Source organism: Mesocricetus auratus, unplaced genomic scaffold (genome assembly GCF_017639785.1).
Source record: "Mesocricetus auratus isolate SY011 unplaced genomic scaffold, BCM_Maur_2.0 Super-Scaffold_100027, whole genome shotgun sequence".
NCBI classification, from domain to species: Eukaryota; Metazoa; Chordata; class Mammalia; order Rodentia; family Cricetidae; genus Mesocricetus; species Mesocricetus auratus.
Genome location: NW_024429208.1, coordinates 5753378 through 5776158, shown reverse-complemented (window position 1 = coordinate 5776158; position 22781 = coordinate 5753378). Strand labels below are relative to the sequence as shown.

At 51.1% G+C, this 22781-nt stretch overlaps 1 protein-coding gene and 2 long non-coding RNA genes across 4 annotated transcripts; all 3 read right to left on the bottom strand.

The window, feature by feature from the left end:
* Window positions 1–2162: 2162 nt before the first annotated feature.
* Window positions 2163–4108, bottom strand: LOC110343678. The gene is made up of 2 exons (XR_002385989.2): window positions 3910–4108; window positions 2163–2782 (listed from the first exon to the last, which is right to left on the bottom strand). It is a non-coding gene; the product is annotated as an uncharacterized LOC110343678 (long non-coding RNA).
* A 9563-nt stretch (window positions 4109–13671) lies between these two features.
* Window positions 13672–18712, bottom strand: Pim1 (Pim-1 proto-oncogene, serine/threonine kinase). 2 transcript variants are annotated; one of them, XM_005088361.4, is made up of 6 exons: window positions 18364–18712; window positions 18131–18237; window positions 17990–18040; window positions 17515–17881; window positions 15912–16088; window positions 13672–15147 (listed from the first exon to the last, which is right to left on the bottom strand). In XM_005088361.4, exons 1-6 carry the CDS (start codon window positions 18443–18445, stop codon window positions 14990–14992), a joined length of 942 nt encoding a protein of 313 aa, XP_005088418.2. In that variant the 5' UTR covers window positions 18446–18712; the 3' UTR covers window positions 13672–14989. The 2 variants fall into 2 exon arrangements, with proteins under 2 accessions (XP_005088418.2, XP_040588200.1); XM_040732266.1 differs by lacking the exons at window positions 17515–17881; window positions 17990–18040; window positions 18131–18237; window positions 18364–18712 and adding an exon at window positions 16439–17395.
* Window positions 18713–21361: 2649 nt separating this feature from the next.
* Window positions 21362–22770, bottom strand: LOC121134270. Its single transcript, XR_005871339.1, has 2 exons — window positions 22622–22770; window positions 21362–21807 (listed from the first exon to the last, which is right to left on the bottom strand). It is a non-coding gene; the product is annotated as an uncharacterized LOC121134270 (long non-coding RNA).
* Window positions 22771–22781: the final 11 nt, after the last annotated feature.

Genomic DNA, 22781 nt, shown 5'->3' with positions numbered 1-22781 from the left:
GAGGGCGGAGGGTAGGTCTTCCTGGAGGTGGGCGTCTATAAGTTCCAGAACAGTGTGTAAGTGTGCAAGCCAGCCCTTGGCAGAGAGCCTGTAATTCCTTCTCCCTGGGAGGCCCAGGCAAGAAGGTTAAAGTTCAGGGTTAGCCACACACACACACACACACACACACACACACACACACACACACACACACAAAGGTTTCCACTCAGTGTCTGTCTGAGAGATAAAGACTGTAGACTACTTGTTCAAAGGACCCAGGTTCAGTTCCCAGCACCTATACGGCAGCATAGAACTGTAACTCCAGTTCCAAGGCATCTGATGCCCTCGTCTGCCCCCTCAAGCTCCTACACACACACACACACACACACACACACACACACACACACACACACACACACACACACCTAAGATACAGAGCAACCCCAGGCAACTTAGCAAAACCCTGTCTCCATTTTTTTTTAAAAAGGAAGACTGGGTACTGGAGAGAGGTTAAGAGCACTGGCTGCTCTTCCAGAGGACCTGAGTTCGATTCCCAGCACCCACATGGTGGCTCACAACCATCTGTAATGAGATATGATTCCCTCTTCTGGCAGAACACTGTATGCATAATAAATAAAATAAACATCAAAAAAAAAAAAAAGGCTGGGTTGGGAAGACTGGGGTGTAGCCCAGTGGCAGATGGCTTACCAGCCAGCTGCAGGGATCTGGGCGCAATCCTCAACACAAAACCCAGTCAGGTGGGGGCGGGGTGAGGGTGGGGGCGTGGGAACCTGGGAAGATGTGGCTGCCCAGGGGACATAGCAGCACTGTAAGCTGTCAGGCACGGGCCCACCTCTGCTAAAAGAGGGGGCTCCGTAGAGAAGCTAGGGTGTCTGCAGGATTAGCAGGCATAGCTTCCCCAGAGAGAGGACGGCCTCCCGTTTTCCCCCAGCCTCTGGTGTCCACCGACTGAGCAGTTCTTGAGTCTGACTCCCTCCTGGTGACTGACACTTGTGATGTCTTTTCTAGGACGTCCCAAGAGGAGAACCACACCCCTCCAGCATTTGCCTGGGTTTTGAGGATCCAAACTCCCTGGCTCTGGAGTTACAGGTATTGTGAGCTGGGAGTGTCGGTGCTAGGGACCGAACTCGGGTCCCCTGGAAGAACAGGATGTGATTTTAACCACTGAACCGTCTTCTCTGCAGACTGGAAAAGAAAAATAATTCCAAGGAAAATAAAGGCCCCTTTCAGATAGACTGACAGCAGCTATACAAAGTGCCCAGGGACAGCCGCTTTCTAAGGGCTCAGAGCTCCCTGTTATCCTCTGAGGCTGCGCCTCCTGTCAGCTGCTGTCCAGCCCTTAGCCCAGTGCCTCTGGCCCCAGCCTCCACCCAGGCTGTCTCCATTTGCTGGCCTAACCGGCATTATTAGTCAGCATTTGATACCTTTATTGAACACACACAGCCTCCTTCCTCTGTGCCAAACACCGGGGTGACAGGCGCCTACCCGAGACTTCTTTTCTCCTCTCCTTTATGCAATCATCAAGAAGGCCTCTGGTCACCCATTGGTGGAAACACACACCTGTAATCCCAGCACCCTCTGGTCACCCATTGATGGAAACACACCCCTGTAATCCCAGCACCGCAGCTGAAGCAGAAGGATTGCTACAAGTTTAAGGGCAGCCAGGGTTACTAGTGAGTCTCAGGTCAGAAATGGTTACAGTGAAGCTGTCTCCAAGCAGATGAATTGTATCTAGTACCGTGGCCCACAGCAGGCAGCGCGCTGAGAGTTCACGCACAAATAAAAAACAAGATGTAAACAAGATGTAGTTTTGACCCTGAATCAACTAAAGTAAAGGGGGCTGGAGAGGGCTCAGCAGTTGAGAGCAGTTGTTGCTCTTGGCAGAGGACCAGGATTCAATTCCCAGCACCCACACGGTGGGTCACAACCATCTATAATGCCAGTTCCAGAGGATCCAACTCAACTCCTTTTTCTGACCTCTGAGGGCATTAGACACACACACATCCTGCACATATGTACAACCAGGTAAAACAGTCATACACATCAGGCGGATCTCTGTGAGTTCGAGGCCAGCCTGGTCTACAGAGTGAGTTCCAGAACAGAAAAGAAATAAACATCACTCTGGGGAAGGGAATACATATACTCAGTCACACACAGGTGGGTCATCATCTTCTAGGGAGAACTAGAATCTTGTTGTATTTATTGGGAGATGTGCATGGGTGCTCAGGTAGCAAGGCATAGATTTACTGTGACTGATTTCCTGTCACCTTAATGGGATTAAATGACCACCAGGCAGCTGACAAAAAAATTAACTATTTTTGATGACTTGAGAGACACTGAGCCACCCATGTTCTGCTGAAAGGGAAAGAGGAGGAGTGACCTAGTTTGGTCAGAATGTCCCAGGTGTGTCCATGAAGGTCTTTCTGGAAGGATCAGAGTGTGAGTCAGTGACTGAGTGGGGGACTCCCAGGCAAAGACAGCAGGGGCCATTCAGGCAGGGGGCCGAGATGGGCGGAGCCTCACTCTCTGGAGCACCAATGGTGCTCCTGATGCCTTTTACAGTTAGACCTCCCGATCCCCAGCCAGGTTGGGTGGGGGCGGGGAGCGGCTCCTCCATAGGTGAGGAACTCTTGTTGCTTTGGCAGAGAATCTGAGGTTTGGTTCCTCGAACCCACATTGCAGCTGACAACTGTCTGGATTCTGGTTCCGGAGGATCCAACACCCTTCTTCTGGATTCCTCAGGAACCTTCTACTCTACGGTTCACCGACATCCAGGTAGAACCTACACACATACAAAATCAGAAGGGTCAAGTCAGTGTCTTCACTACTACGACTGTGATGAAACACCGTGGCCAAAACAACTCGGGGAGGAAAGGGTTAACTTCCACATCATCACTGTTCCCACCAAAGGAAGTCAGGACAGGAACTCAAAATGGCAGGACCTGGAGGCAGGAGCTGATGCCAAGGCCATGGAGAGTGCTGCTCACTGGCTTGTTCCTCACGGCTTGCACAGCCTGATTTCTCTCTCTCTTTTTCTTTACTTCTACTTAGTGTTTTTTTTTTTTAGTTTTATGGTGTTTTGCCTGTATGTATGTATGTATGTATGTATGTATGTATGTCTGTCTGTGTGTGTTGGATCCTGGAATTACAGACAGCTGTGAGCTGCCATGTGGGTGCTGGGAATTGAACTCAGGTCCTCTGGAAGAGCAGTCTGTGCTCTTAACCACGGAGACATTTTCCGAGCCCCAGCAGACAGCTTTCTTATAGAACCCAGGACCACCAACCCAGGGATGACACCACCCACTATGGGCTGGGCCCTCCCCAACCAATCACTAATTACTTGAAAATGCCCTACAGGTTTGCCTACAGCCCAATCTTATGAAGGCATTTCCTCAGTTGAGGCTCCCTCCTCCTGATGACTCTAGCTTGTGTCAAGTTGACATAAAAGTAGCCAAGACATCTGATCCCTTGGTAACTAGACACACAAACACATCACTGTTAAGCTAAAGCCTTTCTTGTTCATCCCCAAGATTACACATTAATAAAGACATCATAGTATAAAACATTTGACAAACTTCGAAGTCCCAGAGCCTTGCAAATTCAAACACTTTAAAACTTTTCTCTTTAAAAATATCCAGCCTCCATGGGCGGTGGTGGCGCACACCTTTAATCCCAGCACTCGGGAGGCAGAGGCAGGTGGATCTCTTTGAATTCGAGGCCAGCCTGGTCTACAGAGTGAGTTCCAGGACAGTCTCCAAAACAATGCAGAGAAACCCTGTCTCGAAAAAAAAAATTTAGTCTCAACTGTGGGCTCCTATGACATCAGAAAATAAATTGAGTAATTTCTTACTTCAAGAGGGAAAACCAGGGCACAGTCACATTCTGAACAAAACAGAACGAGAACCCTACCGTATAAGCAACTCAGCGTTCCATATCTGAGACCCACTCACGATCTCCTGGGCTCCTGCAAAGGGCTTGGGTCACTTCTCTGGCTCTGCCCTGTGTAGCACACACAGCTGTCTTCCAGGCCTCGGCAGGCTGCCCTCCACCATTGCCGCTGCTCCTGGTGGCACTGGCATCTCCGAAACTGCCGGGGTCTCTTGCTCTTACCAGGATGCACTTTCTTTTTTTTTTTTTTTTTTTTTTTTTTTTTTTTTGGTTTTTCAAGACAGGGTTTCTCTGTAGCTTTGGAGGCTGTCCTGGAACTCACTTTGTAGACCAGGCTGGCCTCGAACTCACAGAGATCCGCCTGCCTCTGCCTCCCGAGTGCTGGGATTAAAGGCATGCGCCACCAACGCCGGCTCCAGGATGCACTTTCACCCACAGCGTCTCTGGGCGCTCTTCAGGGAATCCAACCCTGCCACACAGAGCCGAGTCTCAGCTGCTCTCCAGCACCTGCCACCCCTTCATGCCTTCCGAAGCAGTAGCACCTGGATGATGCTTATGCTACCAAGCCCGGCTGCCAGCGGGAGACACAGCCTTGGCCGCCTCTGGAACACAGCTTCTGTGTGCTGACCCTGAGGAATTGCTTCCCAGAAGGTTTCACCTCAGTCATGCTGGACTCCTCTTAATCACAGCTGGTTCTTCAGCCCCAGCTGACCAGACGCCACAGAAATCTTCACCCAAAGGGCCCAGTAGAATCTTTACTTCCCTCTGAAATGTCACAAGCCAGGCCTCCATCTTGTGTACTGCTCTGGGCATTCTTATCTTCCAGGCTCCTACAGAACAGTTCACCGACCTCTCAATACTCAGCGGCTCTTCTAGCCAGAAGTTTCCAAGTCCACCCACCCACAATCCTCTGCAAAACACGGTCCCGTCTGTCATAGCAATACTCCCCCACCATCCTGGTACCAGCTTGTCTTAGTTCAGGGGAATGTTGCGCGATGGTACAGCATGACCAAAAGTAACGTGGGGAAGAAAGGGTTTATTTCACTCTCGGTTTCACATAACAGTTCATCAAAAGCAGTGAGGACAGGAACTTAATCAGGGCAGGAACCTGGATGCAGGAGCTGCTGCATGGAAGGGGTCCTACGGGTGGGTGTTGCTTACTGACTGGCTTGCTCCTCAGGGTTACTTAGTCTGCTTCCTTTCTTTCCTTCTTCCTTTCTTTCTTTTTTTCTCTTTCCTTCTTTCTTCCTTCCCTTTCTTTCTTTTTTGTTTTTTGTTTTTGTTTTGTTTCCTTTTGTCTTGTTTTGCCAGACTGGGTTTCTCTGTGTAATAGCCCTAGCTGTTTTGAAACTCGATCTATAGACCAGGCTGGTCTCGAACTCACAAAGATCCACCTGCCTCTGCCTCCCGAGTGCTGGGGTTAAAGGTGTGCGCCACCGCTGCTGGGCTCCCTATAAGCTTTTAAAGAGTTTTGTTTTATCAAGACAGTCTCTCTTGTAGCCCAAACTGGCCTCAGACTTGGTACTTAGCCAAGGATAACCTTGAACTCCTGATCCTCCTGCCTCCATTTCCCTGCAGAGCTGGGACAACAGGTGTGTGCCATCTGCTCATTACTGTGAGGACAGACCTTACACCTGCTCCTAATGAACATTTGCATGGAGATGGATAACCATTGCCACCAAAACCCATTGTCCTCTCTCCTTGTCAGCGCCAGTCAGTCACGTGGCTACTTGAAGAACACAGATTAAATTTTCCAGTGTTTCTTTTTTTTTTTTTTTTGGTTTTTCGAGACAGGGTTTCTCTGTGGCTTTGGAGGCTGTCCTGGAACTGGCTCTTGTAGACCAGGCTGGTCTCAAACTCACAGAGATCCGCCTGCCTCTGCCTCCCCAGTGCTGGGATTAAAGGCGTGCGCCACCAACACCCGGCTCCAGTGTTTCCTATAGATTGTTGTAGACACGTGACACAATAAAAGCAAATAAGATGTAAGCAAAAAGGTTGCTAGTAAACACTGAAGACAGATTCCTTCAAAAATCCTTTTACATGCATATTTCACCCCAGGGGGTAAAGAGATGAGAGGGAAGCTGGGCGGGCGTTGGTGGCACACACCTTTAATCCCAGCACTTGGGAGGCAGAGGCAGGCGGATCTCTGTGAGTTCGAGGCCAGCCTGGTCTACAAAGTGAGTTCCAGGACAGCCTCCAAAGCCACAGAGAAACTCTGTCTCGAAAAAAAAAAAAAAAAAAAAAGAGATGAGAGGGAATGATGGGTGGACCCCATGACCCCTGGGGCTACTGCAGGTAACTAAGCCTGCACCTCATGGCATCTTGCTATATTGTTTAGCCCGGGCTGGTGTGGAACTCACTAAGCCTTAGAGGATGACCTCCAATGCCTGAACCTCCTGCCTCCACCTTCCGAGGTGGCTGGGTTTACAGGCAAGCTCCACCACAGCACCCAACCAGCATCCTGCTCCTAGTAAAAGGCTTTTACTTCCTGTGTCACAAGAAGAATACGTATCCCTTTAAGTATGTGATTTTTAAAAATGTGTGGTATGTAAGCATATCTCCGTCATAGCGTGGTCCCAGCACCTGCCCCCTCCACCCCCTGATGACACATCTCTCTAATTTTACACTACAGTCAAAACGAGGACGTTAATTCAGTCCTCGTTTATTTATATCAATCCACGGGGAGAATGCACTCCACAGCACGAATAATCTCACCGGAAAGGGACTTCCGTGGTATATTTGGCTCAGAGACGTGCTTTCATTGATGGGGGGGGAAAGGAAAGAAGTGAACACTGGGGAAAAAAAAGAGTCATTTTTACCCAGGGGTAGTTTATACGCAGAAGACACAGCAGGCATTTTAAGTGCTCACTCGGTAGAGTCTGTTTTTGACAAAGATCCGCAACCACACAGGCATCACCACACGCAGGACGTTAACACGTGTCCACACCCTTTCCCCGAGGTTCCTGGAGCTGTTTTCAGTCATCCATCCCTACCCCCACAACTCGCTCCAGGTCATCACCAAGCTACTTTCTGCCACGGTGATGAATTCTAGCTCCGTCCCAAAGTCTTCTTCCAATGGTGTCATACAGGCTGTGACTGGTTTGTAGGAATGACCATGATTGGGTGACAAAAGACTTTACAAACCCGTGACTGCTTCTCTCTTTCGTGGATGAGGAACCAAAACTCAGAAACTAGATATGCGTCAAGTTCATGTGAAAAGTTAAAGTCAGAAGAGAATTCAACTGCAACATGTCTCCAAGTCATGGAGGGGTTCCGCTTCATGTGAGCTCTCAAGGTCCCAGGAAGTTAGATACGCAATGGTAAAATTTTGAAAATTTAATTATTTGTTTCCACCTCATAGTCATGGGCTGGAAATGTGGTTCAGTTGATAGAGAGCTTGTCTAGCATCCTAGGAGTCCTGGGTTCTGTTCCCAGCACCAATAGACCAGGCATTGAGACACACATTTGTGTCCCAGCACTTGAGAGGTAGAGACAGGAAGATCAAAAGTTCAAAACTAGCCTAAGCTATAAAAAATTATATATATATATCAGGACCCAGAGAAATGGTTCAATGGTTAAGAGTGCACCCTAGTCTCACGGAGGACCCAAGTTTGTTTCCCCTGCATTCTCACCAACCTAACTCTAGCTCCAGAGGACCGAGTGTCATCCTCGGGTCTCAACTGAGGGCACACCCCTACACAGACACACGCATACTCATAAATATAAACTGAAAATAAGCCGGGCGTTGGTTACGTACACCTTTAATCTCAGCACTGGGGAGGCAGAGGCAGGCGGATCTCTGTGAGTTCGAGACCAACCTGGTCTACAAAACCTAGTTCCAGGACAGCCTTCAAAGCCACAGAGAAACCCTGTCTCGAAAAAGGCTATGCACGGCATTCAGGACGGCAGGTTATATCTGGGGGCAATGGGGGCATAAACTAAGAAGGTGATCTTGTCACATAGGCAGACATAGAAGGACAGGACTGCTACTATCATGCTTTTAGCCCAGGATGGCCTACACTTATTGATGTAGCTGAGGGTGACTCTGAAGATCCGATCCTCCGGTTTCTGCTTCCCTGTGCAGGGATTACAGGCCTCACACTCTCTACCTGGGGCTTCGTACACACTAGGGAAGCACGCTGCCAACTGAGCCTTATCCCCAGCTGGCTCACTGTTGGCTCTAGAGCTTGGCGTTGGACGAGCCAGCTGTGTTCAGCTCCTGAGACTGTATCCCCGGACCTAAGGTCACCAAGAATTCTGCACATCGGATGTCCTATTACAGTACATAAAACTGATACAGCCCTCTCAGCTTGCGCCCCCCCACCCCCGTCCCCCAGGTTCTGCTTTGTTCCCACTTCCTCTCACAGCCACCGGAGGGGTCACTGCAACCTCGCTGTTGGCAATCGGGGTTAGTAGCACAGGGCCACTGCGGAAATGAACGAGGGGGGGGGGGGAGGGCGAGGCCGTATCTGTTCCAACACTGCTCTCGATAGGTCCTTGTGGTGAGGGTTTCCAAGAACCAGCGGAGCAGTTAAAGGTGCTGAGCAACACTTACGAGAAACGCGCCCGGCCCCACCCCACCCCCACCCCTTGGCCCCTCTCTCCCCCAGTTTGCGGTCTCCAGCCCTTCCTCCCCTCCAGGACGCACAGGTGCAGAGTGTGTCTATTTCCACAGAGCAGGGTTCCTCCCCCAGCTCTGCACGAACCAGCCTGGAGGGGCTCTGAGATGAGCCACCACTCAGATACCTAGTTGCCGGCAACCGCGACTCGGGTTCGATCCTCACCACCAAGAGGGAAATGGTGTCGGCTAACAAAGTAGTAATGGGCAAGGATGATATCTGCACCCGTTATTTCAAGACTCTCACCTTACCAATTCTTTAGTTCTATTTTGTTTTTTCGGAACACTGTCATGTAGCCCAGGCTGGTCTTGGATAAGCTGAAGATGACCCTGAACTCCTATCCTCCTCCCTCCCTCTCCCAAATGCTGCCATTAGGCTAACCCAGCTCACACAGCAAGAAATACTATTCTAAGCCGGGCGTTGGTGGCACACGACTTTAATCCCAGCACTCTGGAGGCAGAGGCAGTTGGATCTCTGTGAGTTCGAGGCCAGCCTGGTCTACAAAAGCTAGTTCCAGGACAGCCTCCAAAGCCACAGAGAAACCCTGTCTCGAAAAACCAAAAAAAAAAAAAAAAAAAAAAGAGAGAAAGAAATACTATTCTATACTGGGCAGTGGTGGCACCCGACTTTAATCCCGGCACTCAGGAGGCCGAAGTAGACAAATCTTTGTGAGGTCAAGGCCAGCCTGGTCTACAGAGTGAGTTCCAGAACAGCCAGACCTACACAGTGTAAAGCTGTCTAGAAAAACAACAAAACAGACAAACAAACAAAAAATCACTATTATTATTATTACTGATGGGGGCACATGCCATGGTACACATGGGGAGGTCTGAGGAAACTTAGAGGACTCAGTTCTCTCCTTCCATGGGGGCTTCTTGAGTCCTAGTGGTTGAACTCAGATCATCGGGTCTGGCAGGAAGAGCCTTTACCAACCAATGCAGAGCCATCCCACAAACCCTCAAAATACTATTATGCTTCACACACTTTCAAATGTAAAAAATCTCTGAGCCAGGCACTGGGGCACTGTAATCACAGTACCAGGAGGGGAGAGCAAGGTCAGGAGTTCAAGGTCACCCTCTGCTACTTTTCAGGTTGGAGGCCATAAGATCAATATTAAATGAGGGAGGAGGATTACCATTGGGAGTGAGAGGAGAAAAGAGGGATGGAGGTAACGTAATGAAAATACATTAGATGCGGCCGGGCGTTGGTGGCACACGCCTTTAATCCCAGCACTCGGGAGGCAGAGGCAGGCAGATCTCTGTGAGTTCGAGGCCAGCCTGGACTACCAAGTGAGTTCCAGGACAGCCTCCAAAGCCACAAAGAAACCCTGTCTCGAAAAAAACAAAAAACAAAAAAAACAAAACAAAAAGAAAATACGTTAGATGCATGTATGAAGACGTCAAATGGGAGACCGGAGGGTTGCTTCAGGGGTTAAGAGCATTGGCTGCTCTTCCTGAAGACCTGGGTTCAATTCCCAGAACCCACATGACAGCTCACAACTGTCTGTAACTGCAGTCCTCGGGCCCCAGGCACATTCATGGCACATGGATGTAGGCAGGTAAATACCCATACACATGTGAAGTGGGGGAAATAATTGATGTCAACATGGAGCCTACCCAAAGCAGACTTAGAGTTTATCAAAACAGTTTAAGGGCAGTGGAATGACTCAAAAAGCAAGGGTCCACGCGGCCAGGCCAGACAGCCTGGTAACTTGAGTTTCTTCCCGGGATCCACATGATGGAGGCACAGAACAAGCCCTGGCCAGTTGTCACCAGACCTTCACATGTCACTGCGGCGTCGGATCCCAGCCATTGCTACACACTGAGACCCTGCTCAAAAACAAAATTAAAATGGTAATAACAACCAGGGAAATGCTGCTTCCCTTTGAAGTCACGGAATGGGAATGCACCCCCTCTCCTGCCTCCTACACAGTAAGCACAGCTATGGCTATAATGTCAGAAGCATGCTGTGTGCTGAACTCAGGAGCAAACCAAGAGTGACAGAAACACCCTGGTCTCCACCTCTTGGAGAGGAAGCAGTGCCACAATAGATAGCTGACCTATCCCTCTCTCCGGTCACAACCAGCTTCTTACTCCAGAGAGATGACAACCACAGTCCTGGCACCTCCACCCCAGGACCTGCCTGGTACGTCCTGACCCTGCAGGAGGGATTTGCGTGTGCCATACACCTGATAATATCTAGTCATTCTTTCTAATAACCTAATCAAGAACAGGTCCTGCTACTCACTGGCCCCTCCCTCATTGGTCCCAGTAATATAACCAGGTCATGGAGAATGAAGAGTAATGGTAGAATCTGAACACAAAGCTGATTCTCCAGTGGATGTCCTTAACCATTGTTCCTAAACTGCCTTGACACAGAGACCAGCTAGGACCTTTCACCTTCTCAAGGAGATCTTAGTCTCAACTGGACACACCTGCAGTCCCAGGGTTCAAATCTAGCCTGGAATGCATATGATGCTGTTTAAAAAAAAAAAAAGAAGAAGAAGCAGGGTGTGGTGGCACATACCTTTAAGTTAGCCCTCTGGGAGGCAGCGGCAGGTGGATCTCTGTGAGTTTGAGGCCAGCCTGGTCTAGTGAGTTCCAGGACAGCCTCCAAGACAATACAGAGAAACCCTGTCTCGAAAAACAACAACAAACCTTGTCTCACAAACCAAACCATCTCCTGACCTCTGACCTCTTCTACTCTAAGAATGCACTTGCCTTTAATCAGACACATTGCCTCTCCCCCTCAGCCCACCCCTTCCCCTCAACCCACCGCTCCCGGGCTGCCGCAGTCTCAACAGCTGAGCAAAGGACCTCCAACTCATTTCAAGGGCGAGAAGGGTGGGACTTTGCCTGATTTCATTAGAAATTTCTGGCAACTTTCAACTGTTCACTTGCAACTTTACTGGAAAGGATGCCACACGTGCCTAGACTCCGGGAGCTGCCTTGTAGTGTGTTTACAGGAAGGAGGAGGGGATGAAGGGGTAGGGAAAAGGGGAACTTCAGCAAACACCCACCCCAGAACTGAGAAATCTTTCCTTCCTTTCTGCAGCCACATGGGAGGCTGTGCTGGACTTGGGGACCTAAACAGTGAAGAGAGGGCCCTGTGGCTGGGATCGTCCACTAAACAAAAGTGCATGGGCCCAATTTCCCTAGAGATTATGGATTCACAGAGAAGAGGTCAAGTTGACCCACAGCGAGGAGGCAAGAATGTTAGAATTGTTACTAATGTGCATAAAGAAACAAGAGAGCCAAGTTTACACCTGGGTGTGGCGACCACAAGCCTGTGATCTGATCCTAGATGCAGGAAGATCAGGAGTTCAAAACTGTCCTGCACCATCTAAGCAGTTTTGTCCCCAGAAAGAAAGCATTTATTTATTTATTTATTTATTTATTTATTTATTTATTTTTTTGAGACAGGGTTTCTCTGTGGCTTTGGAGGCTGTCCTGGAACTCGCTTGGTAGTCCAGGCTGGTCTCGAACTCACAGAGATCCGCCTGCCTCTGCCTCCCGATGCTGGGAAAGAAAGCATTTATTAACATTTGGTACATGAATCAACAGCGGTTCAAATATTAGGACACACTCAGGCCACACATGTGGGGCAAATTGGGGGTCCCATCCCCCGGTATAGTCTAACACTCAAAACAGGTCTACAGAACCAAGAACTGATGACAACAGCTGCAGGAAGAACCCTACAAGTCAGGTGTTTCTACACAGCCAATGTCCAACACTCCCACTAAAGGTGGAGGGACCCGAACCAAGCTCTAATCCAGCACTGTGGCCCGAGTTTGTGATCCCAATACTCAGGAAGCCAAGACGGGGAGATAGATGGCTGTGAGTTCAAGGCCAGCCAAGGCTACAAAGTCAGACCCTATGACAAGCACTTCACATTTTCTAAAGGTCGTTCGTGTATGAATGCCGGTCTACCTGTATATCTGGACACTGCGTGTGAGTGTCAGATCCCCTGGAACTGGAATTATAAACAGCTGTGAAGTCATATGGGTGCTGGGAACCAATTCTAGGTCCCCTGCAAGAACAAGCGTTTTCTTTTTATTGGATGCTTTGTTTTCTTTTTATTTTGGATGTTTTGTCTGCATGTATGTGTGCATGATTTTGTGCATGTAGTGCCTATAAGAGGTCAGAAGAGGGCACTGGAGTCTGGAACTGGATTAACAGGTGATTGTGAACCACCTTTTGGGTGCTCAAAGTTGAACCCAGGTCCTCTGGAAGAACTCAACCAATGAACCATCTTTCCAAATCCACCCTCTGTCCCCACCTTCTGAAACGGGACCTATACAGTCCTGGAACTCTGTAGCCCAGGCTAGCTTTGAACTCATAGGCTGACCTTGAACTTCTGATTCTGATTCATGCTTTCATGAATACAGGGGTTTATAGATTTACATCAGCACATCTGTTGTTCAGCATATTTTGAGATCTGCCCTATGCTAGTCTTAAACTTCTGGACTCCAACTGATTCTGCTAGGCAGATGCTTACCTCTAATCTCAAAATCTATTCCAGTGGAGGTGGGCAAGTTTGCACACCTTTAGTACCTACACTTGGGAGGCAGAGGCAGGATGATCCAGGAATTCCAGAGCAGCCTGATCTATAGCCGGGTGGTGGTGTCCCATTTAATCCCAGCACTCTGGAGGCAGAGGCAGTCAGATCTCTGAGTTCGAGGCCAGCCTGGTCTACAAAACCTAGTTCTAGGACAGCCTCCAAAGCCAGAGAAACCCTGTCTCCAAAAACACCAAAACCAATCCAAAAGTGCCGCCTGTGGCCATGCCTGTAACCCCAGAATTTGATAGTAGTAGCAAGATAATGCTCAGTGCCAGCCCCAATTACAAGACACCAAGCAGGGCAAAACTCTTCCCTGCCAAGTCTTGTCTAACAGGCCTGATGTTCCTACAATTTGGCTGCTACCTGCTTTAGAACGGTGATAATCACCAACTTCTGGGGAAGGAAATTGGTCTTAGTTTAAGGGGGGGGGTTCTTACTGGAGATTTCCTCAGACACAGAAGGCCAGCATCCCATTCTAACACTGGGCTGTCCAAAAAGTCCTGTTACTTCTGTGCCCCACCAGGAAACCTGACTCCAGTCTCAAACAGCCTTTTTCCACCTGGCTCTGAACCAAGCATACACGAATGGAAAACACCACCACGGGTTAAGACAAAAGGTTTTTATTCAAAAAATGCCAAGTATAAAAAAAAAAATAAGATCTCTTTTATTCCCCTGTACAGTATTTCACTCAGATAAAACCAGCAGGCTACAAGCTGCTCAAACAAGCTCAGCCCCAAAGAGGATCTGGAAGGCACACCATGCTGGAACTGCCTTTCCGTCTTATGTACAGTCAGCGATGCCCCTTCCCAGACAGCCCAGACCCACTCCAGGGAGCAGGCAAGGGGCCCCCACAGAAGGAACTACAGCAGCTGTCCCAGAGCCCCTTCGTCCCAGCAAGCATCGCAGCCCTCCCCAAAAGGTCCCCAAGTCAAGAGGGGAAAAAAAAAACCAAAACAAAAAAACCAGAACATGACAATAAAATCCTCGGGCAACAGCCAGTGGAAGTTTGGAACAGGAAGGCAACCAAATAAATAAATAAATAAATACATTAACATTGACTTCCAGGCTAGAACGTGCCATCTTTCAAAAACAAAACAAAAAAAAAAAAAACACCCCAACACATAAAATATAACTTAAAGGCTTTTTTTTCTTTAAATTGTATCCACTACAATCCTTTTGCAGGCTACCGCGCCGACTGTACACATTTACACCTTGTCTGGTGCTGCATTGGTCGTGCATCCGGTCTGAGGTCTCGCTTTGAAACAGTTGAGTAGAAACCAGAAAGGAAGACCAGTTCACTCGGGGGTTCACTACAGGAGTCAGAGAAAAGGGGCAGGTGGCTCAGCAGTTGGCCCTGGAGCCTCTTCCAATGGCACCTTTCACAGGAAGTGGGGGGGGGGGGGCAGGGCAAAGAGTAAGGAACCAAACCAGGCAGATTTTTGGAGAAGCAGCAGGTAAGAGGCAAGTTCAAGTATTCCTCCCAGCACAGCCGGAGTCCCCACAGAAGGCACTCAGAGGAGTTGGAAGAGGTGACAGGGACTTAAATATGGTGCTAGTTTGTTTTTTGTTTTTTTTTCTTTAATCCCACCCCCAACATGTTTGTCCCCCTACCCTAGCCCATCTTGGTGACCTGAAGTCTCCATGGTGACTAAAGTTCCATGGCAGGGCTTTGACCCACTCCCACCCCCCCCCACCCCAGTATTCTTCGGAGCCCAGCAAAACTAGACACTGTGAGAGCATCTATGGTGGGGTAGGGCATAGGGGCCTGGGAACGTGAAAGTAGAGTCTCTCTCCCCCGTGGGAGGATGCTCCAGGAACCTGGAGTCTGGAATGAGTTGTCACTGCTGTTCCTGCATGAAGTAAGGTCCTGCTGGAAGCCGGAGACAGCTCTCCCTCCCCAGAGTGTCTGATAAAAAAGGCTGCTATTTGCTGGGTGCCGGTGATAGGCTGCGCAGGTGAATCTCAGCCGTTGCCTGGGGTAGGAGAACATCCTGCATCCATGGATGGTTCTGGATTTCTTCGAAGGATGGCCGATCTGATGGTCTCAGGGCCAGACACCACTTAATGAGATGCTGGCATTCTGCAGAAGGAAGGACAGACAGAGGTCAGAGATGACTCAACTTGTTTTTGTGATACAAAGGTCTTCCCAAGGCTCACAAGCCTGGGTTTTTTTTTAAAGAGGGGGTACTCTATTCAGAACACTGCTGGGCCCCAAGTACGGAAAGCCTTCTGTCTGCTCTCAGCTAAAAAGTGGCTCCCCTCTTAAACCTGTGGTTTGAAACTTCAAATAGCACGGGCCTTTCCCACGACACCCACTCACCAGAAATAGGAAGGATGACAAGGGTTTTGATGAGCCGTCACTGAGCAAGATGAGGTGATTCAATTCACCTACCAACTTACAAACACTGACACCACTCAGGATGAGGTCACCGGGACCACAATATTTACAGAGCTATTGCCTTTAGGCAAGTCGACTTAAACAGCTCTTGCCTTTTTAATGCCAGTACTTAAAATTTTACAGGGTCTAGTGGTTGGGGCGGGATGTATATAAATAAAACCTGTTCCAATTCCACAATGACAAAAAAACAAAAACAGAAACACCCCCCCACACACAAAACCACAGGATTCCAAGGCCATCAAGAACCCACTTGGAGGACAGAGGCCCTACTTGGGCGACATTCTCCTCAAAACTAAATGAATAGAGTAAATGATGGCTAGAATATAACCCCCACACCCTCTTCTACAAAGTACCAGATCTCTGTTTCATTCCTGTAATCCCAGCACTCTCAAACCAGCCTTTCAAATATAACCCCAGTGCTAACCAAAGGGCTTCGGGAAAGTTACCTGAAGAGACCCTTTGCCTGAAGAACACTTGGCCCTTGATGATCTCTTCGTCATGCTCAAACGGAATATCTCCGCAGACCATGTCATAGAGCAGGATCCCCAGAGACCAGACTGCAGCCGACCTGCCATGGTACCGATGGTAGCGAATCCACTCTGGAGGACTGTACACTCGGGTTCCTGCCAGCCGAGGGAATTGAAAGAAAACAGCACAGCGTTAGCGAAAATAAACAAAGCAACCAGGCTGAGGAGCTTCTTTGGAAAAATTTCTTTTGGAGACAGAGTTTCTCCGTGTAGCCCTGGTTGTGCTGGAACCAGATCTGCACACCAGGCTGACCTCGGAGATCAGCCTGCTTCTTTCTGCCTTGAATGCTAGGATAGAAAGGTGTGTGCCACCACCATCTGGCTTAAAAACACATTTTTTTCCCTTCTCCAAAACCGGGAAATATGGTGCCTCTCCTGCCTCAATTCTAACCCTAACCCTTACAAACTGCCTTGAAGACCCTTTGCCTGAAGAACACTTGACCCACAGAAAAGCTGAGGCCCTAGGCGGTGGAGTTCAGTTGAGATACAGCCTGTCAGGATCCCCTTCTGAAAGCTTTCCTCCGGGTTCCTGGCAAGCAGAGCAGAATACCTACACTTTCCTCCCCAGACAGGCAAGGCATGGTTACAGGACTGGTTTCAGACCACGTGATTCCTGTTTACAAACTTTGGATAGTAAAAAAAAAAAAGTGCTAACCTCATGGTGCTCAACAGGGGGCAGCAAAGACTTGCCCAGGGGGAGAAAACACACACACAAGGGAGGACTCAGCCAGCCATTAACTGTTAAATTAAAAAAAAAAAATGCAGCCCAACCCAGCGTCCTCCACAGGCAAAGACACACAAACCGCAAGGCAGTCACAAGTTTTGAAAGGCAGTCGTTTGTTAGGGTGAGCCGCTCAGATCATAAGCCACCCTCTGGCTTTGATCTGCTACCCCTCCATTCCTTTTCTGAAAGGACGCGATCCCAGCCCCTCCCTATGATAGGTTTTCTGTCTCCCTGCGGGAAACACCCAGCTAATTTTCAAACCAGCAACAGATCTTACTTCACAACATTCATTCCAGGCTTCGTCACCCCACAGCACCCCCAAGTGTAGTGAAACCACAGCTCTTGTTCTTTGACCCTCAGAAACAAAACAAAACAAAACCCCTGCAGTCCTAAGAACTACCTTAAAACTCGCCCACAAAACAAAACAAACTACAAAACCGGCATCAATGTCTCCCGCCACCGCGGGCTCCACCTCCTTCTCATGAGGAAAGTGGGTCAGACTTTAGAAATATGGGCTATAGCCGGTTGCCTACGACTTTTTAATTCACCGGGAAAGCATGGAATTTAACTAAATTCCACCGAAGGGGAAAAAAATTTACAACCACGCCAGAAATGTTGCAGGTTGGTTCAGACGGCTTGAAATCCCCGGCTGTAGTCTGCCGGGAAGCTCGCCTCTGCCCCACCCCTGCCAGCACGGAGCCAGGCGGCCCAATGACCTTTACAAAGGGCCGGAGCCCAGGCCGCCGGCGGCTTCCAGGCCGGCACCTTAGGCAGCTCCCACCCCGGGGCCCGGCTCACCATCGAAATCCGTGTAGACCGTGTCCTTGAGCAGCGCCCCCGACCCGAAGTCGATGAGTTTGAGCTCGCCGCGGTTCAGGTCGATGAGGATGTTCTCGTCCTTGATGTCGCGGTGGAGAACCCCGCAGCTGTGGCAGTGCCGCACGGCCTCCAGCACCTGCCAGAAGAAGCTCCGGGCCAGCTCCTCCTGGAGGGCTCCCCGCTCCGTGATGAAGTCGAAGAGGTCTTGCACCGGCTCGGGCCTCTCCAGGATCAGCACGAAACTGTCGGGCCTCTCGAACCAGTCCAGAAGTCTGATGACGCCCGAGAAGCCCGAGCTCACCTTCTTCAGCAGGACCACTTCCATGGGCACCCGGGTGCCGTTGGGCTGCGAGGGAGAGGGCCGGGGTGAGCGCGCCGGTTCCGGCACGCCCGCCGTCCCCACCCACCCACCCACCCACCGGGACGGGGGTCGCGGGCTCGGGAGCTCACTCACCAGCTCTCCCCAGTCGGAAATCCGGTCCTTCTCCACGTGCTTGATGGCCACCTGGGAGAGAGCCCCGAGTCTCCATCAGATTCCCTGTCTTCCCCACACACACTCGGCGCATCCCTCCCCAGGGCGGCGGTGCCCACTCACCGGCAAGTTGTCGGCGACGCGGATGCCGGAGTAGACCGAGCCGAAGCCACCGCTGCCCAACAGCGGGCCCACCTGGTACTGCGACTCCAAGGGCTCCTTCTCTTTGCCTGGGGAGGCGGCACGGGACACTCAGCGCGAGGCCCACGCAGGGGTCTCCCCCCGGGCGCGTGCCCCGCCACACACACACGCACCCGCGCCCCCCCGCGCGCCCGGGGTGGGGTGGGGACACTCACCCGGCGCCAGCTTGGTAGCGTGCAGGTCGTTGCAGGGCGCGGCGCGCAGGTGGGCCAGGGAGTTGATCTTGGACAGGAGCATCCCCACCTCCAGGGTGCCGGTGTGGTGCCGGTGCTGGGACGAACAGCAGCGGCGGCGGAGCGAGCTGGGGCTGCGCCGGCGGCCGGGGCTCAGACTGCGGGTGGCGTTGCGGCTCGGGCTGCGGCTGGCGGCGCGCAAGGCCGAGGGCGAGTCAGAGGACGACTGAGGGCGCTGGCGGGGCTGGCGGCGGGCGGGCTCGCCGGCCGGGTCAGGCAGTGCGGGAGGCGGAGGGGCGAGTGGCGCCGCGGGACCCAGGGCTGCTGCTGCTGTCTGCGACTGCCGCTGTGGCTGCTGCTGCTGCTGCTGCTGCTGCTGCCGCCTCTGCCGCTGCCGCCGCTGCTACTGCCGATCCCGCCGCCGGCACTGCCGACTCCCCTCCAGCCTCCTCCGCCACCGCGGCCGCTGCTGCAGACGCCCGGCTCGCCCTGCCGCCAGGAGTAAAGGGGCGGAGCGCGCCGCTGGGGAGGGCGCGCGCGGCGGGCGGGGACGGGGCGGGGCCTCTCCGGGAGGCCGAGGCGGGGAGCCCGGCTGGCGCGGCGGCGGAGGGCGGAGAGGGGGCGGGGAGGCGGCGGAACCAGGGCCGCTCCCCCTCCGCTCCGCCCCCTCGCGGCTGCGCCCCTTTCCCCACCCCCCGCGGCCCCACCCCGCGGGCGCGGCTCCAGCCAACCAGAAGCGAGCCGATCTGCATAACGCGCGGCGGGCCCCGCCCCGCGCCTCGCGGTCAGAATGGTCTCTAACGCCGCCACGACGTGGCGGGAAGGAAAAGGCGCCAAAACGGAGGGGGAGGGGCGCTGGGCGTGCGGGGAGGCGGGGTCTGGGTGGCGCGCGCGGCCGGGGAGGAAGGATGGGGAGGGGCGTATCGATTCAAACCCAAACAATAACAAAGCCATCAAAGGCCGCCCGGGGCCAGCTCCGCGGGCCGGCTCTAGGGCTCTGCGAGACTCGGGGCGTGTGTGTGTGTGTGTGTGTGTGTGTGTGTGTGTGTTGGGAGGGAGCGTCGAGGGCAGGAGCTGGAGCTGGAGCGTAGCGAGTTTGGGAGACGTGGAAGGGCGTTGGTGTGGCCGGCGCGGCGGAGGCCGTGCGGAGGGACCGCGTGCGTGTGTCTGTGTGTGTGTGTGCGCCGATCAGGGTGGTCCTCCGGTGTGACTCAGCCCTAAGACCTCCAAGGCTGCCGGGGCGGGGTGACGATGCCGTGGGCTAGATCCTGGGGGTGGTGGTTGTGTTTTGGGGGGCGAAGGCTGTGCAAGACGTGAGTCACCGGCGCGTGCACACCGAGGGAGTGAAAGAGTCACAGGCAGGCCTGCGAGGAAAGTGGGGGCGAGCTAGGCTTCTTAACAGAGACCGGGGGACTTGGGCTGTGAGGAGCCGGTGATAAATTTTAGAAATGGGGAAAAAAAAGATTAAAAAAAAAAAAAGAGGTAGCAGTAGGTCCTGATCCACTCAGAAATTACCCTTGTCCGAGTGCCTGAGACAGAGGAAATCACGACACAAATGTTAGCTTTCTGGTGCCAGATGCTGCCTCAGCCCCTTCTGAAGAGGGCGGGAGGAAGGAGGAAAATTCCTGATCGCGGCTAGGGTGGGAGGGTGCCGCTGTGTTTAATCAGAGGTTGCCAGGGTAGTCACCTTCTCATCGGCTTGGTATTAGCAGTCAGGCGATACCAGCTGTTATTGGCCCCGACCTCAGCCTTGTCTCAAAGGAAAGTCCCCACATACACGTGGAAATACCACGGAAAGCCAGCCGATTTCGCTTTCCTCTTTTGTCCTTTTAAACTTCATGGAGAGAGTTGATGACTGATGCGAGGAGCTGGTGAGCTCCCATTCTATGTAATCCATAGGTTGAATTCTTCGTGGTCAAAGCAACTGAAAGCTAACCGCATCCCATTTAAGTTGTTTTTGTTTTTAAGTCGGATGGATTTAAAGGAGGCATGAGCCTGTTATAGATGCAGTTGTTAGCGCGTTTAAACGTTTACAAGTTTTCCGTGGTGCTTATAAAAGATGCCCAGAGACTCCATAACTTTAATGGGCACCTCTTAGAAAACATTACATATTTCCCTTTTGTTTGTGTTCTGTGGCCTAACTCATTCAGTTTTGATGACGAAAGGAGAAAAACCCCAGGGGAACAAGCATTGCTTCCCTTTTTGCAGATAGGAAAATGAAACGTAAGTAGGGATGACTCGGGGTCATACAACAGCTAACACAACAGCCAAGGGATGAAATGACCCGATTTCCGCTCCTTGAGTGTTCAGAGATTTCCCATTACCCAGTCTTGAAACTCGTAAGGACACTGGCATTGACCAGGACACCAGGAAAGGCACAAGTATGGCTGGAGTGGTACACACATCTTCAATCCCAGCATTCTGAACCAGGCTAGCCTTGTCTAGAGAAAACTTGTCTCCACATAGATAATTTCTTACTAGTTCTTGTAGACGGAGCAGGTCCCGAACTCAGATCCACCTGCCTCTGCCTCCCGAGTGCTGGGATTAAAGGTATGAGCGAGCCACCACCTCCCGGGTCATAAATAGATCATTTTAAAAGCCCCAGGATAGCTGGGTGTGGTGGCGCACGCCGTTAATCCCAGCACTCGGGAGGCAGAGGCAGGCGGATCTCTGTGAGTTCGAGGCCAGCCTGGTCTACAGAGCAAGTTCCAGGACAGCCTCCAAAGCCACAGAGAAACCCTGTCTCGAAAAAAACCAAAAAAAAAAAAAAAAAAAAAAAGCCCCAGGATGCCTCCAGGTCTTTAATTTCCTCCACCAGGCCTCGGCTCTGTCCAAACAGAACTGTTTCCACTACCCTAGCAAACGCTTATTCCAGACTTTGTGCCTCCTGTCCTGGAAGTGCCCCACCCTCTTTTAAAGGTGTAGGATGTTGGGAAGTAAGTCCGGGGTGGTACCTGCACAGCCTGGCACTGAGCCATACTCCAATCCTCTCTCTTTATTCAAAGCCTTGCCTTCTGAACGAGGGAGGCAAATGTACTTCCACATCTTTGCTGAACAAACTCCAAGCGTTCATTCCCTGTGCCTTCCACTCATCTGACAGTCATGTGGGGTCATTAAAAAAAGTCTGTCTGGGCTGGGCATGCAGCTCAGCAGGCGGAGTGCTTGCTTGCCTGGCATACGTGAAACCCTGGGTTTGATCTGTCACTTCGTATATGGATGGCAGCAGGCATGGAGGATCCAAGCACACAGGAGGTAGAGAAAGAAGGATCAAAAGTTCCAAGTCAGCTGGGCGTTGGTGGCTGGTGCACGCCTTTAATCCCAGCACTCGAGAGGCAGAGGCAGTCAGATCTCTGTGAGTTCGAGGCCAGCCTGGTCTACCGAGCAAATTCCGGGACAACCTCCAAAGCAATATAGAGAAACCCTGTCCTGAAAAAAAAAGAAAGGAAGAAAAGTTCAAAGTTAGCCGGAGATACACAAGATCTTGTCTTAAAACAAAAAAGCTTCCTGTTTGCTAATTTTTTTCTATCATCTCCTCACTTCACTTAGTTTATATTTTCTACTTTTTTTTTTTTTTTTTTTTTTGACAGACAGGATTTCTCTGTGTAACACTGGCTGTACTAGAACTTGCTCTGTAGACCAGGCTGTACTGGAACTCACAGAGATCCGCCTGCCTCTGCCTCAGGAGTGCTGGGATTAAAGGCGTGCACCACCTCCACCCAGCTCAAAAAAGAAAAAAAAAGTCAGCTGGGTAGTAGCTCACGCCTTTAATTCCAGTCACCCGGCTTTTCTTGCACTCCTGAATATATCGCTGTAGACTCCAGAGCACAAGTGAGTCTCAGACAATTCTTTCCCTTCGGCCTTCCAGTCTACAAGACAAGCTTGTCCCACCATGCCCACCTTTCACCCATCAGTTACTGATAGACAAGAAAGAATATGACTCAAAGGTCATGATTAAGATCAATTTATGAACCAGGGATAGTGGCTCATACACATAAGCCTAGCACTTGGGAGGCTGAGGCAGGAGATTGCCAAACTGAGCTATATAGTAAAGCCAGACTTATGGCTGATACCATAGCTCAATGATAAACACTCACCTAGCATTTCTGGGTTTCATCCCCAAACAGGGCAAACAACAACAAAAGCCCAATACGTTTAAGTGGACTCAGGAAAAATGAAGAAGGTGAGAAAAAAATAAACTAAAAGATTCAAATAGGCTGCTCTCAGTCCTGGGAAGTGGTACCTGGTGGCTATGAAGATGGCCGTTTGCAGATAGGATTTCCCACCTCCTTGCTGTAAGAAGCGAAGGGAAGCCCGTATGTGAGAATCCTTGCTCCAGACACCGCTCCAACTCCTGACAAAAGCCAGCTATGATGACAGCAACAATGCCAATTGTGATAGCA